Genomic DNA, 15809 nt, shown 5'->3' with positions numbered 1-15809 from the left:
AAGAAAGGAATATGCACAGTTGGCAAGACTAATAAATATGACCAGAGGCCATGGAAGAAGGAAAAGGTCCACTACGGATGGACCATGTGAGCTTGCTTGTCACCAAGCCTCACAGTCTGGGTTTGAGCCTCAATATTTGTTTCTGAATTCTGTGGCCAGTGGGACACACTTTCTTAAAGCTTTATGTTCCGTGACTATAGGTTAGACATATGTAATACCTTCCTTGCTGGCCTCACATAGTTTCTGTGGGTAGTAAAGGAGACATCAGTGTGCTTGCACTTTGAACACATTAGGTGGCTTTGTGTATTATTAGCTATGTTTCAAAGGTTGACTTTCAGCATGTTTAAGTATGTATCCTTACCTGTAATATTTTTGCTACTTCTTTTATACAGTGAGCATCATATCCAAATGCAAATGTAAGAATATAAGTTAAAGTTCCTTGGAGATTATAAATTCCTAGTGAAATACAAGAGATTTTAAGAATCAAGAGTTCACTGTAGCTGAGGCTGGCCTCAAATTTACAGTCTTTCTGCCAGGATTGTAGTGCATAGGCCACTGTGCCCAGCAGATACTCCTTTTAAAAAAAAAAAAAATGTTTTTTAATTGGAACAATTGCATCAGCCATTTCAAGGAGAGACTTTTCCAGCAGGCTTCCTGGTATTCTGGCTCTTTGGACCCCTCTTCTGCAATGTTCCCTGAACCATAGATGCTTGAGTGTAATGTAGACATCTCCATTGGGACAGCAGATACTCATAATAATATTTAATCATGTAAATTCTACATATAGGATAATCTTAATAAATGAGACTCAAATTCTAATGATTTTGAAAACGTCCATTGTCTTCCAGTATGTTGCAGTCTGTTTCCTGATGCTGGCACTATGGTGAGGGTTTTATTATAGCATTTTTAAAGTGTTAGGAGATAAGAATTGTAAGTTTGCTTTTTCTGTTCCTACTCTAACTCATGGAAACTAATGAGAGGACACTAAATGAGCATTGTTAGCCTATGGGTGAAATTTGTGTTAATTTTCAGAGGCCTTAGACATATTGTCCATTCTCCATACCCTTTTTTGCCACTTTATTCTTTCAGTACCACTTTCTGTTTACTACTTTTATTTTTTTAAATGTTCTGGCAAAAAGCAAATTAAGACAAAAATGTGGCTTAGTTAATGGTGTAACAATTGCTTTAGTTTTGTTACTAGTATTTGGTTTTAAATATTCAGGCTTGATCTTTGTCTCATGCCAGGATGGCTGGTTTCCGATAGCTGAGAATATGGGATTTCAGTGCTTAAAGATTGAAAGCAAAGATCCTCGACTAGATGGAATAGACTCACTTTCTGGCACTGAAATCCCTCTGCACTATGTCTGTAAGCTGGCCACTCATGCCGTCCACGTGGTGGTCTTTCATGAGAGAAGCGGTAACTACCTCTGGCATGGTCACCTACGACTCAAAGGACACATGGACAGAAAGTTTGTTCCTTTTCGAAAGTTACAGTTTGGTCGTTATCCTGGAGCTTTTGACAGGTAAGTCTGTGATAATAATCATTAATAAATCCATAGTATTGTGTGTTTATATTTACATATACACATATGTGCTCATACATTGAAGCATTATAACTCAGGACACCTGCTGCAGTTCTGCAACAGCATGGATGGGCCCTACAATGCTGAGGGTCTCAAACAAGGCAAAAAGGAATAATAATGTAATAATAAAATACAGTGTTTGTGGATATGGTTAAAATAGAATAAAGGTACTAAAACTAGTAAGGAAAAGTTACCCCCCAAATAAGATATACTGTACCCCTAGGTGGGGAAAGGTAGAGAGGGAGTTAGTGAGTGGGTAGCACAGAGAGTTCCAGGGAGCTGACCAGATTCAGTGTCTGTGATAAAGATGAAAACACAAATACTTTGTAGCTCTTTGTTTTGTGCCTTTATGTCTTACATACACGAGAGAGAGAGAGAGAGAGAGAGAGAGAGAGAGATTTTATTTTCCCTCTGTCCTGAGGTGGTGACTCACACCTGTAAATCCTAGCACTCAGGAAGCTGAAGCAGGAGAGTTGTAAGCTGTAGGTGAGGCTGAGCTAACTAACAAGTTGCAGACTAGCCTGGCTGTAGTCATGAAACTCTGCCTCAGGAAACTAAGACAAATCATAGGAATAAAAATGACACTCTGTGTAGAAGTCTGTCCTTAATTATCACAATAATAAACACTGTTGACAAGGAACAGGTCCTTGAGAAGACGTGTGTGAACCCAGACTATGAATGTCAGCTTTCTAACCCAGAGTCCTAGGAAATCATTAATAATGATGTAATAATCTATCTGAAATACTGGAATTTGATGTAAATATAGCAGTGAATGCTTGTCCTTTGCCTTAAAGTTTATCATTATAAAAGTTTTCATATCAGAAACCTTGTGAGACCAGAGAAACACTGCTTACTGTCATACTTTAGACTGTAAGGGCATGTTTATTTTTTCTTATTAGTGTTTAATTTCACACATTTGAGAAACAGCTGAAAAGGTGTTCAAAACTGGGGAAGTCAGGAATATAAATGACCAAAAGTGATTAATGGGTTGTAAGAAACTGTTGTCAATGTTGCTTACTTTATTTTTGTTGAAATCTTGGCCACTATTCACGTTTATGCACTTTTTTCTTATTTTGTGCTTAAAAGGTGCTTTTTTTTTTAAAGAAAAAAAAAAGGAAGTCAATTAGTTCTTTAAGGCTTTAAAAGTTTATATCAAAGTTTAATTAACAATTTAGTTAAGTTCAAAATCGCCAACTAAGAAATATGCTGTAAGTATAAGGTGTGCCAGTAGATAAAGTCATCTGTACATTTTATAGTTTTACATAGGGGAATAGAAAGTTCTCAAGAATATTCATAGAAGGTGGGTTCCAGGTATCGTTCCAGTCAGTGAGGCTCCCAAGTTACTGTAATTTACTCAGTAGTATTTCTTAAGTATAAGAACTATTTACTTCTCTAAAACTAACTTGATAACTGAAAAAGATGTCATCTAACTTTCATTTATGCTTAAAATGCCAAAGTATCTGTAAAACTATTTTAGATGCACTGAGCCAGGCCCAGCACAGACCTGTAATCCCAGCTATATGAGAGGCTAAAGCACATGGTTTGCAAATGCCAGCTTCAGCAACTCAGCAACTTAGGGAGGCCTTGCCTTAAAAAAAAAAAAAAAAAAAAAAAAAAGAGGGATGGGGTGTAGCTCAGTGGTAGCATGCAGAAGGCCCTAGTTTCAATCCATAGTGCCATTCCCTCCTCAACCCCAAATTTAGCTGCATTAGTGAAAATACTTAAAACTAAAACTCTCTGTTTCTATTGGATATCAGATTTTCAAGGGCCTAATAGAAGTTGCTGATCGATGCCTCAAGTATTTGAAGAAAATTCACTTGATGTTTAGCTCCTTTGCTAATGTTTACTATTTTCAAAGGCTGCCTGTGTTCTGGATTAAATCTTGATAGTAAATATTAACTTTCATTTTCAGGCCAGAGTTACAGCAAGTTACTATTGATGGACTAGATGTGCTTATTCCAAAAGACCCAGGACACTTTCTAGAAGAAGTACCACACTCCAGATTTATCGAGTGCAGGTATAAAGAAGCTCGGGCATTCCTTCAGGTTAGAGACAACCAGATAATGTACCTCTAAATTAAATTAATGAGAACATTATGCCTCATTTAGCTTTTAAGAGGAAATGAAGATGGCTTATGTTAAGTTGATCATTTTTCACCCTACTTCCTTTCTTTTTATTTAAAGTTAAAAACTTAAAGGGCTAGTGATATAGCGTAATTGGTTGAGTGCTTGTCTGACATATGTTGTGGGTGCCGGCCTTCATCACAGAGATCCATCCACTTTAGACATGCACAGGGCTTCACTTTGATTTCCACCACCCCATAGATCAGGCATGGTTGCAGGTGCCTGCAATCCCAGCACTTGGAAGATAGAGGCAGAGGGTTGAAGGTGATATTCCACTACATAGTGAGCTCAGAGGCAGCCTGGGCCAACAAGACCCTCTCTCAATTAGGAAAACATAAATTCTGCTGGCTATTATGGCAAGTCTATAACCCCACACCAGCCAGCTAAGGCAGAGGACCTCAATTAGAAAGCATCTCTGGGCTTCACGAACCCACACACTTTTTTCTTGACTAAATGGAGAATGGACATATATTTATTTATTGCTTTGTTTTATTAGACCCTGATAGAATTAATACTGGCTTCATCCCTCAGTTACGATAACTCATAGCTTTATTTTAAAAGGGCTTTTTTTTTTTTTTTTTTAAGAAGTCCAAGTTGACTTAGAATATAGCCACTGAGTCCACCATGGGCATTTAGAAAGACTTAATGAAAGTAGGGGTTTTTTGACAGACATTTGGCACTGAATATGAGTGTGTAAGTGTATTTGGCAAAATGTTAAACAAGTACTATACAAAGCCAGCTCAGTTTCAGCTTTTTTCCTATGCTCTTCTAGCCTTTTGGCTTCTGATTATAGTGATACACAAATGATTTTGATGAATCTAAACTTCCAACTGTAACAATTGTATGAAACCAGAGATACAATGAAAACAGTTTTGAAGGTGGAGATTTGGTTTCCTAATTACTTGCCTTATATTTTCTGGGGTTTCCTGGCCAAAGACTGGTCTGTAGGAAAGTCTATGAGGCATTTTCTTCATTAATGATTGATGTGGGCAGGTCCAGCCCGCTGGGGACAATGCCACACCTGTGCAAATGATTCTGGGTTGTGTAAGACTTAGAGCTGAGCAAGCCAGTAAGTGGCATCCTTGCAAGGTCTCTGCTTCAGTTCTTTTGTTTGTTTGTTTGGTTGGTTTGGTTTAGTTTTCTGTTGTTGGTGGTGGTCTTTTTGCTTTGTTTTGTTTTTTGTTTTTGTTTTTCAAGACAGGATTTCTTTGTGTAGCCCTGGCTGTCCTGTGTAGACCAGATTGGCCTTGAACTCATCGATCCACCTACCTCTGCCTCCTGAGTGCTAGGATTAAAGGCATACTCTGTCACCACACAAGTCTGTGCTTCAGTTCTCACCTTGAATTCCTATGCTGACTTCCCTCAGGGATGGATTGTGACTAGGAGTTATAAAATGAATTAAACCTTTTTCTCTCCCAAGTTGCAGTTTGATCAAAGTGTTTATCACAGCAATAGAAAGCAATTTAGAACAAATAAAATGAGAAACTAAGTGTCAACTTTTTTATTGTGGCCCCGAATCCAAGACTCAATACAAGGTTTCTCATATACTGTATGCTGATACCCAAGTCCTTGACAGCCCAAGTGGTCCTTCTAGATCTTCCTGGCCCTTTTTTGAATTTATTATTGTAGAGCTGTTGAGTCTACCGAGCTGAGTGGGTGAGAAGCTTTGCCTCTACCACATAGTAATAAGAAGTAGAAGTGATGGAGTTTGGTTGCTTCCTGCCCTAAGGGCACTGCCCACCTCGGCCATAGCAGTTACCACAGTGCTCTGTGTCTCTTACCTCCAAATTCTGTGAGCTTGGTATCAGGCACCTTATTTTATTCACGGTAGTCAATTGCTGCCATGCCATTTGTGATGCTTAATTTGTGTTTCCCTCTTGCCATTGTGTTGATGTTACTGATATGGACTTACTGAAAGTCTTGGTAATGTTTTTTATCTTTATCCTATTACTTGTTTCTTTGTTATGTTAGGATCATGATGAGTAAAATACCAGGAGGGTAAATTAAAATTAACTTACACCCATTTGAACACTTGATGGCGCCAAACAGTCTTAAATGAAATGAAATGCACAGTATGGTTATAGTGATGAATTAATCCAATTAAAACAAAAAACAAAAACAAAACAAACCTTGTAAAGTAGTCCCCTAGCTTTCTAGTTTATTTTAGTAGTGATTTTTTTTCCTGAGACAGGGTTTCTCTGTATTGCTTTGGAGCCTGTCCTGGAACTAGCTCTGTAGACCAATCTGGCCTCTGCCTCCCAAGTGCTGGGATTAAAGGTGTGCACCACCAACATGCGGCCATTTAGTAGTGATTTTTAAAAGCAGTATCAGACTTAACATAGCAGCTGCAAGTACAATACAAATAACACATTTTGGGTTTTTTTTTTTTCTGGCTCATTTGAGAGTGAGCTATAAACCAGTGTCCTAAAGCTTCCAATAACTTAGCATTTTCTAAAAACTAGAATATTCTCTATATCTGAATACAAAAATCAAGAATTAACATACATTGCTTTTAATTTCAATCTAATTCTGTGGTAGCACACGCCTGTAATTTCCACATTTGGGAGGCCAGGGCAAGAGGATTGCCAAAAGTTCAAGGCCTGCTAAGGCATATAGCAACACCAATTTTAAGCATCACCAAGAAGCTCACCCTTGTGTAAGTGACACTTGAAAAGCTGCATACCCTAGATCTCCTAAACAGCTTCCAGGGAGTCTCATCACCTTAGAAATTGTTGACACCTTTATAACCATGGGGTGAAGCCTGTGATTCTTGCAGCTTGGGGAATTTCCTGTGACTTCTAGGTTTCATTCCCTTCCTATGGCCTCCCTCCTCCCTCTGGTGGTTGGGTTTGAGTTCAAGGGCTACAGAGCACTGTAGATGTTCATGTCATTCACTCAATGCAAGTCTTCAATGCTTCTGTGACTTTGCATTTTTTCCCTTTGTAATTAGAAGTATTCATTTGCAAGTTACTTTGCAGCTATTTAAATATTAACATCTCTCATCACAGTTATGATTTAAATAAGAAACTCATGGTTTCCTGTTTTAATGAGTTATAGACCCTTACTTTCATCATTTATTTTAATCTTCAGATTGTTGCGTATTTTGGCTGGTAGAAGACTCTTCACCACAGCTCCTGTGTCTTCTGTCACATCTCCATCTTTCTTCATTTTTTAACAAAACATAGATATTCTAAGTTCCTCTTGTGATTTTCCTGTCCCAGCCCTGGGTTCAACCATTACTCTAAGTAATGGGCCCTTGTAGAAGCCAAGATCTGACAGCAGGTAACATGCCCATTGCTGTGCACAGACCCTCTCACTTAACAGGGACATTATGCATATGTCTGTATATATTTATTTCTAAATCTGTTTCTTGAAATCTATGAATTAAATCATTATTTGCAGCCCAATTAAGTTGTAAGATCTGACTAAAGACTATTGGATAACTTATCAGGGGACACATTACTGGAGAAAATAGATTGTCCCTCTTAGCAGCCATTAAATTGCATGTAGCTTTTCATCTAGAGGTTGAGGCCTGGAATTCCCCCATCCACATTGCAGTGTCATCTAGTACTGTCATTGTTTAGGTGAGCATATTATTAAGATTTGTAGGTACACATCCCGGTTATTTATAGAGGATACTGTCTCATAGTGGACATCCTGAGTGTTAGCTATGAAGATTGTGATATAGATATATTAGCTAGAGATGGGCACTCCATGATCAATTGTTCATTTCTAGCTTGATTCCTCCAAGCCCTGTGTCTGAAGTGTGTAGTGTCTTCAGCAATAAGGTCTTACCTTCATTTTTTAGAACACAGCCAAGGATGATAACTTACATTGTTTTGGGAGCTTCTTGGACTCCTCTGATCAACAGCTTGAAGGAAGGTTTCCCATAAGGCAAGTGTTCTTTAACAGAGAGGAAAATTGTAGCTTTAAGATGTGTTTTAACATTGGCAGTTATGACTGGCTTAGCACATAGTCTATGTGGTAGCTAGGTCTCTAAATGTTTAGCTCTAGGCATTCTCTCTTACAAGCACAAGAATATGTACCTCTCCTTCAATTCGTATGTTCTAAAAGAAGTGGTGACTGAGGAAAGGGATGTTTTATTTCAGGGTATCCTGTATAGTTTGTTTAATCCATAGTAACAGTGTTCCTGTAGGGGACTTTCTTTCATAGGACACTCTTCCCTCAAGATCCACATAGCGATGCTATTCCTTATAATCCCAGGGACATGTCTCAATGAACTATATTCTCTTCTGCTTTATTGTAAAAGAAATCACATGATATTCTAGGATGCTGTCAGAACTAGTCATTTTTTCATTTAGCCTCTCAAGCAAGTATCTGTTGCTTACCCACTATGTACCAGGTGGCACTCCACAGCTGTAGATTAGTGAGGGAGAAATGCGGGACCTGCTCTCACATGTTTACAGCCTCACTGGGAAAACTGAAACAAAACCAACAGTATAAACCAGTTAGAAAGAGAGCTGGAGAGATTGCTCAGTGGTAAGAGCACTGGCCGCTCCTCCAGAGGACCTGGGTTTGATTCCCCACACCTACATGGCAGTTCACAACCATCTATAACTCTATTCCCAAGAGCTCTGATGTCCTCTTCTTCCTGCCACCAGGCATGTACACAGCGTATAGACATGTGTACAGGCAAAATACCCATATACATAAAATAGTGCAAAAAGAATTAAAGATTTTAAAAGTCTGTGTAAGCTCATGGAGGAGCTGACTGTTTTGCTTGGCTTTCTGTGTTAGCAAATGTTGAACAGAAACACATTCATCTGTCTTTTTAGGGAAATCAGGGTATTTCTCAGAGCCTGGAGCTGAAACATGATTTTGTTAGTCAGGGGCATTCTGAAAAAGAAAGTGGCATATAAGGTATTATAGGCTACAAAGATTGTGGCATATTAGAGAAGTTACATTTTATTACTGGAACAGGACATGTAAAAAGAGGTTAGTGATAGGCCAGCTCAGTAACCAGACACCTGTCCCTGGTCTTCTAAGCCAAGTAGTTTATATTTTGTGAAATACCACAGTGAAATACCACTGAAGACTTCACGCTGTTTTCTTCAGTTACAGAATAAAATGTAGTAAATCAGAAAAGTATACAAATACTTATACTTTACAAAAGGGCTTTCATTCAGATCTGTAAAGTAGTTCTATAAAGCATAGTTACTATCTTTGAGTTATAAATGAGGGCATTAACTACAGTGAAATTTGTTTCTTGCATTCTCTTGTTCATTTGTCAAATGTAGAGAGATACTGTTCTAGACACTGAGGTATTTGATTCAATACCCTAAACATCCTCTCCTCATAGAGCTTACACTTTTGTTAAATGATCTGCCCTTCCAAAAGGAAGTCCAACTCTGATGGTCTAATTCAAATTTCTGCTTAATTACCCAACCTCTAAAGACAAGTAAATGACTGCATCTGAAACATCATTTAATGTGCATCTGAAACATCATTTAATCTGTTTTGTTTAAATAATGCTTCTAGCTCTGCAATTAGCTTTTTTCCTCCCAACTGCCCAGCCTGCTAAATTATGATGTACAGAGGAAACTGATAACAGTCGAAGTCTCATCGTTGAGGAACCGCAGTTGTTTATATGTCTTCCTCTTAAACTGGCTTCTCCTAGAATCTAGTTAAATTGCTTTAATGTGTGACTAAGAAGTAACTGTAAACTTTGATTTCTGGGCTTGTGGGGTATATGCATGTGTGCCTATGTATAGGTATATGGGCACATTTGTGCACTTGTGTCTGAGGCCAGAGGTTGGGACTGGTTGTCTTCCTCTATTACACCTTGATTATATCCACTCTCAGGTCCCCTACACCTGCTCAATAATATACCCCCTTGTCATTTTCATTCTTCTCATGTGTTATAACCCACAGAATCCAATTAGTGCTTCCTACATGCACATGGGTATGGGGCCATGCACCAGAGCTTGGGCAAGTTAGCAGCAGCCCACAACTGCTTCACTTTTTCACTTTTCTTTTTTTTTTTTTTTTTTTTTTTTTTGAGAGAGGGTCTCTCACTTAACCTGGAACTGATGGATTCGCTAGACTGGCTGGCCAAGGAGCTCCTGGATCTATTTGTCTCTAACCTCTCCCACCCTAACATCACAGGGGTCACAGACCCACATCAATACTCCCAGCTTTGATTTGAGTGTTGAGAATCCAAATCCAGCCAGGCATTGGTGGCCCACGCCTTTAATCCCAGCACTCGGGAGGCAGAGGCAGGAGGATCTCTGTGAGTTCGAGACCAGTCTGGTCTACAAGAGCTAGTTCCAGGACAGCCTCCAAAGCCACAGGAAAACCCTGCCTCGAAAAACCAAAAAAAAAAAGAGAGAGAGAGAGAGAATCCAAATCCAGGCCCTTGTGCTCGTATCACAAACACTTGACCCCACTGAGCCACCCAAGACCCCTAAATTCGAATTTTGTACAATAGAAAAAAAATAATGTTAGTTTCCAAGTTTAATTCAGATATCATAGAAATGTACCTAGCAGTTTAGGGATTGTTATAATAGGTAACTGTTTATTAAACTTGCAGCAGTACCTTGACGATAATAGTGTGGACGCTATGGCCTTTCGGAAGAGGGCAAAGGAATTACTTCAGCTAGCAGCCAAAACATTAAATGAACTGGGAGTGCCCTTCTGGCTGAGCAGTGGAACTTGTCTAGGTAAAAATGCTTTACATTTATCTCTATCTCATCCTTTTGGATTTAGGGCTGAATGTTTGCGGTGATCAGGCACCAGTAATATATTAAAAATATAGTATTTAGTAGAATAAACATTAATGTATGAAGCAAGGTATGTTGACTCCTTTAAAAAAGTGATTGATGAAATATAAAATAGGATCTTTTAAAGATTTGTTTATTCATGCATTTTATGTATATGAGTGCTCTATTTGCATGTCATGTATACCTACATGCCAGAAGAGGGCATCAGATCTCATTATAAATGCTTGTGAGCCACCATGTGGCTACTGGGAATTGAACTAGGACCTCTGGAAGAGCAGCCAGCGCTCTTAGCCTCTGAGCCATCTCTCCAGCCTTACAAAACAGAATCATAAAGCCACTTGTATTTACTAAAAGTTATAATAATGGGTAAAGATTTATATCAGACATGTAGATTATGATTCGTATGTTTTGTTTTCAGTTCATCCTTAAATTAACATTTTGCTATTTCTGTCTCAAATTACTATTGCTTTAAACTACAATTTTGCAGGAAACATTTCTAGTGAGAGGAAGCTTGACAGGCATGCTTTAAGGTCATCTATAACTTTCCCAGGTCATTGAGAGCATCACTGGTTAGGCATCACTGTTCACCTGAGATGGGGAAAGACATTTTTTGTAGTTTTAAGCAGCAGCTGTTAGAATCTGAAAAAGGTTTCTGGATACACCATTCATTATATCGGCTTCTTGGCCTTTAGAATTATGTAGATCCTTAATTTGTTTGTTTGTTTGTTTGTTTGTTTCTGTTCCTTTTCAGTTATTTCTGTAGTTGATTATGGTTGTATCTGTGTGTGTGTGTGTGTGTGTGTGTGTGTGTGTGTGTGTGTGTATTTGTACAAAAGTTAATTCTAGTTAGTTCAGCTTTTAAAAAATTACAGTAGATTTTATTTTCCAGTTTGGGAGACTTTGCAACTGAAAGAAAGTGCCTTAAATAATTATGCAGGCACAACAGGTGTAGCCTGGGATTGGTGGCTGTCCTATATGCTGGGCTATATGAAAGATGACATGCTTAGATGCTTAGACTGGATGAGGCACACATCTTTAACCCAGCACAGGAGGGAGAGGCAGGAGGCTCAGAAGTTCAAGGCCATAAAGGCATAGCAAATTAAAAGCCAGTCTGTCTCAACAACAAAATAGTAAAAGCATAAAAGAATATGTGATACTCTCTTATGTATGCATATTTGCTCTAAAACTTTTGTTGTTGTTGTTGTTGTTGTTTTTGTTTTCCGAGACAGGGTTTCTCTGGCTTTGGAGGCTGATCTGGAACCAGCTCTTGTAGACCAGGCTGGTCTCGAACTCACAGAAATCCACCTGCCTCTGCCTCCCAAGTGCTGAGATTAAAGGCGTTCACCACCAATGCTTGGCTCGCTAAAGCTTTTTTTATAGAAGCATGTATGTTTTTATAGTCAGTAACCAAAAATGCTTAGTCATTTGTTATGATTTCAGTTTTTACCCTTGTGGTTTATTTTATTGGTAAAATACGAGGATTATATTTGATACTGTATGTTGAGTGCTATTTAAGAGCCCTTTTATTTTTAGGTTTTGGTTCATTTTTGTTTTTTTTTTATTTGTTTGTTTTTGTTTTCTGTGTTTTAAGTAGGGTCTTACTATGTGGCCCTGGCCTAGAACTCTATGTGTAGACCAGGCTGGCCTTGAGCTTACAGAGATCCGCCTATCTCAGCCTCCTGAGGGTTGAGGTGAGGTGAGTGCTGTAACATTCAGCAAACTCTTGTATTTTTAATAGTTGATAATTGTTTAGTAGAATTCTTTTAAAATTCCAAATAACATTTTGTAATAGCAATGCCTACTGGGATGACTATAGACACTTACATACTTTAAAAGCTATTGGAGGGCTGGAGAGATGGCACAAAGGTTAAGAGCACTGCTGTTCCTCCAGAGATCTTGAGTTCGATTCCCAGCAACCATGTGGTGGCTCACAACCATCTGTAATGAGATCTGGTGCCCTCTTCTGTCATGTAGGCATACATGCAGGCACAACACTATATATAATAAGTAAACCTTTAAAAAACATCCATTAAAATGGAAAGATGAGAAGCAGGCAGGGAAGACTCGGGAGTTACTAGTAATGATAGGGAGTAAGCTTTCTTAAAGCCTTGCTGAGGCACCTAAGCAAGATGTAGTTACACAGGAAACACGAAGAAATAGCGTTGGTGTAAACTGAGTATCACACCTTAACTAGATCTTTATGTGGCCCATCAGTTATGAGCTGTGGGAGCTGTTAAGTGCTATAGATTATGGACTCAGGAAAGCATATTAATTGAATTAAATATTCTTAGCACATCTTAAAGCAGTATCAATCATTAAATGTTAATGATTAAACACTCTGAACAGCAATTGTTTAAGTGGATGGCCCAATTAACATATTATTAAAGCTAATGATCTATTCAAAAATTATTATGTGTCCTGAAAAATTTGTTGTTGTTGTTGTTTTTTTGTTTTTTACACAGGATCTCACTGTGTATCCCTGGCTGTTCTGAAAGTCACTATGTAGAACAGAACAGGCTGGCCTAAAGGTGTCAACCACCATGGCTGACTTAGTTAAAGCTTTTGAGGGAGCTGAGTACTCAGACCAAGGGGAAAGGGGGGAGGGGGAAAAGAGGAGGGGAAAGGGAAAGAAAAAGAAGGAGAAAGGAGGAGGGAGATTGATTTCGTCTAGGTAACTACTATAACCAAATTGTTTAGTTTGGGGTTTAACTTTTAAAAAATAACTTTGATAAAGTACCCTAACCTTAACCTTATGAAATGATAGCCATTACTATAAAGTTTGTTCATGATAATAACTCATTTTCCAAATATAATCTGAAATGTTTTTTACCCCCCCCCACCACCTTTTAGGATGGTATCGACAATGCAGTATTATTCCTTATAGCAAAGACGTCGACCTAGGAATTTTTATTCAAGATTACAAACCTGATATTATTTTGGCATTTCAAAATGCAGGACTTCCACTCAAACACAAGTTTGGGAAGGTTGGTGACAGTTAACTTAATTTCATAAATAATGTGTCTCAGTTATAAAGTTTACCTTAACTAACTTACTCATAATTAAAGATGTGACAAATATAATTTTATCACCCAGCACTTACCAGGTTTGACCTATTATCCCTTAACATTTCTGTACTACTTAAAGAAAAACTTAAAGAAAAATATGGCCTTATATTTATTAATAATGATGAAAGAAGAATCTTGGGCTCCTGTAAGTAAATGTATTGCCATTCTCTTATGCCATAGTATGGTATAGAATTACTATAAAGATAGAATCCCACCCTGCTCTTTTTGAAGTTATATTTTCTTTTCTGAGTCATCTAATGCTCACTTAGGATTAGATGTCATAAAAATGAGCACAAATATCCCATTGATTGCTAAGGGATATGGAGCCATGTTTAACAAATGCTTGTGTTTCTTGTTTGGCTCTCCTGGGATAAGTTGAATAACTTCCTCACAGGCTAATGTGGGCAAGGGCACTGTGGTCAAGATGAACTCTGGACGGTTTGATTGCTCTTCCAAAAGCCCATGATCCTTTGTGATAATACTTTGTTCTCAGGGAAGTAGTATCCTGAAAAGCAAGTCAAATTTTTTTTTCATCCCTGGAAAATTATTTCTCCTCATCAGAAGTAATCATCCTAATTTATTTAAAATAATAATAATAATAATAATGTTTTCTGAGGCCAAAGCAGAAGGTTTAGTCATTCAGCAGAGACTTGCTAAATGCTGGTGTCTGGCACTGTGCTTTACAGTGGAATATACAGATGGATACATGAGCACTCATCCCCTGGAGGGTCACATAAATTATTATGTGATACTGTTGAAGACACATGCACCAAGTACCATGTGAACTTTACGTTTAGGATAAGTTCCCCTTTCTTTCCTCCTTTAGTTAGAAGGGGGATCTGGAATACGGTACTTTAATTTTCCCTGCAGAGTAACAGTTTTAACTACCATGAAGCATTTACTCATGAATTGTCATCAGCTGAAGAAACATTATTTTATGTGCATTTAAGAAAAGCTAGTTTAGTATCCTACTTTCACAGGAATTTAAGTTTAAAAACATGCATCCAGGCTTACTACATAAAACATTTTTCTTTATTTAAAATATGAAAATATGTTCCTGTTGTTTCTGTCCATGAAGGTTTTCATTTTCCTTATAGGTAGAAGACAGCTTGGAACTATCCTTCCAGGGAAAAGATGATGTAAAACTTGACATTTTTTTCTTCTATGAAGAGACTGACCATATGTGGAATGGAGGCACTCAGGCCAAAACAGGAAAAAAGTTTAAGTATGTACCAGATAAGTACTTATTAAAGGGGACCATGGGAGTCATTTCAAAATGGAGAAAGGGACATCCCCCAAGGCTCCATCAGCTGCTAATATGCTCCAGCTTACCCAGAGTCCAGATTTCCTGGGAAATTCTCATGAGAACTCGATGTGAGGATGGTCTGAGAGAAGTATTGCCAAGGCTGGTCAACCAAAGAAGTCATGTTGAGTTATCACAGCAAATTTACAATGCTGTTTTCCTTGGGTTCATCCCATCCTCCTAGGGTCCCTGAGCCTTCACCTGAAGATTGTAAAGTAAATTTGTTCTGGAGGTTTGAGAGTTACCTAAACCTTTTTCTGAAAGTTATAAACTGTCCCATAATTGACTCTGATCCTAGAGTGTACTCTTTAAACATTTGTTAATTATAAAGACTACTTTGCTTTATGACAACACACTGTACTGAGTTAAGTCTGATTGTAAGATACATAGAAATAAAAATTCAAAACAAGAGAAATGTACCAATAAGATGGCTTAGCCGGTAAGACACTTTGTGCCAAGCCTAACAATCCGAGTTGGATCATTAGGGACTTACATGGTGGAAGGAGAGACTAATTCCCACAAATTCTTCTGAGTTCCACACATGCAACATTTCATACCCACCTATACATGTACATACACAAGTAAATTAAAAGTAATTTGAAAATTTAAATGTACTTAGAAATATGTAAATCAATGACTATATATGTATCTTAGTGTGGATTACTATTGCTGTGATGAAACTCTAATGTGAAAATACAAGTTGGGAGGAAAGGATTTATTTGACTTACACTTCTGAATTGTAGTCCATCTTTGAAGGATGTCAGGACTGGAACTCAAAAAGGACAGGAAGCTGGAGGCAGGAGCTAATGCAGAGGCCAAGGAGGGGTGCTGCTTACTGGCTTTCTGATCATGGCTTGCTTACTCAGCCTTTATTCTCTCATATATTATATTTCAATTGCAATTTCCTCTCCCTCTCCTTCCCCACAGTCTCTCCTCCTCCCCTTTCCCCCAGGTCCACCCCCATTCCATCTCCCCTCTGAACAGAGAAGGCCTCC

General features: G+C 38.3%; 1 protein-coding gene across 4 annotated transcripts in view; it reads left to right on the top strand.

Moving 5' to 3' along the window:
- Fktn (fukutin) overlaps positions 1-15809 on the top strand; it is a 56746-nt gene that overhangs the window by 20273 nt on the left and 20664 nt on the right. For 3 of the 4 annotated variants that reach the window (XM_027403072.2, XM_027403075.2, XM_027403074.2), the window contains exons 5-9: positions 1246-1523; positions 3496-3628; positions 10257-10386; positions 13297-13430; positions 14609-14736. In XM_027403072.2, the coding sequence (XP_027258873.1) occupies positions 1246-1523; positions 3496-3628; positions 10257-10386; positions 13297-13430; positions 14609-14736 (803 nt within the window). The remainder of the gene's footprint in view (positions 1-1245; positions 1524-3495; positions 3629-10256; positions 10387-13296; positions 13431-14608; positions 14737-15809) is intronic. The other variant, XM_027403073.2, reaches the window with a different exon arrangement.

This window comes from Cricetulus griseus, chromosome 2, assembly GCF_003668045.3.
Source record: "Cricetulus griseus strain 17A/GY chromosome 2, alternate assembly CriGri-PICRH-1.0, whole genome shotgun sequence".
Classification (NCBI taxonomy): domain Eukaryota; kingdom Metazoa; phylum Chordata; class Mammalia; order Rodentia; family Cricetidae; genus Cricetulus; species Cricetulus griseus.
Note: the sequence above shows the minus strand (reverse complement) of the source record. Positions and strands in the feature narration are given on the sequence as shown.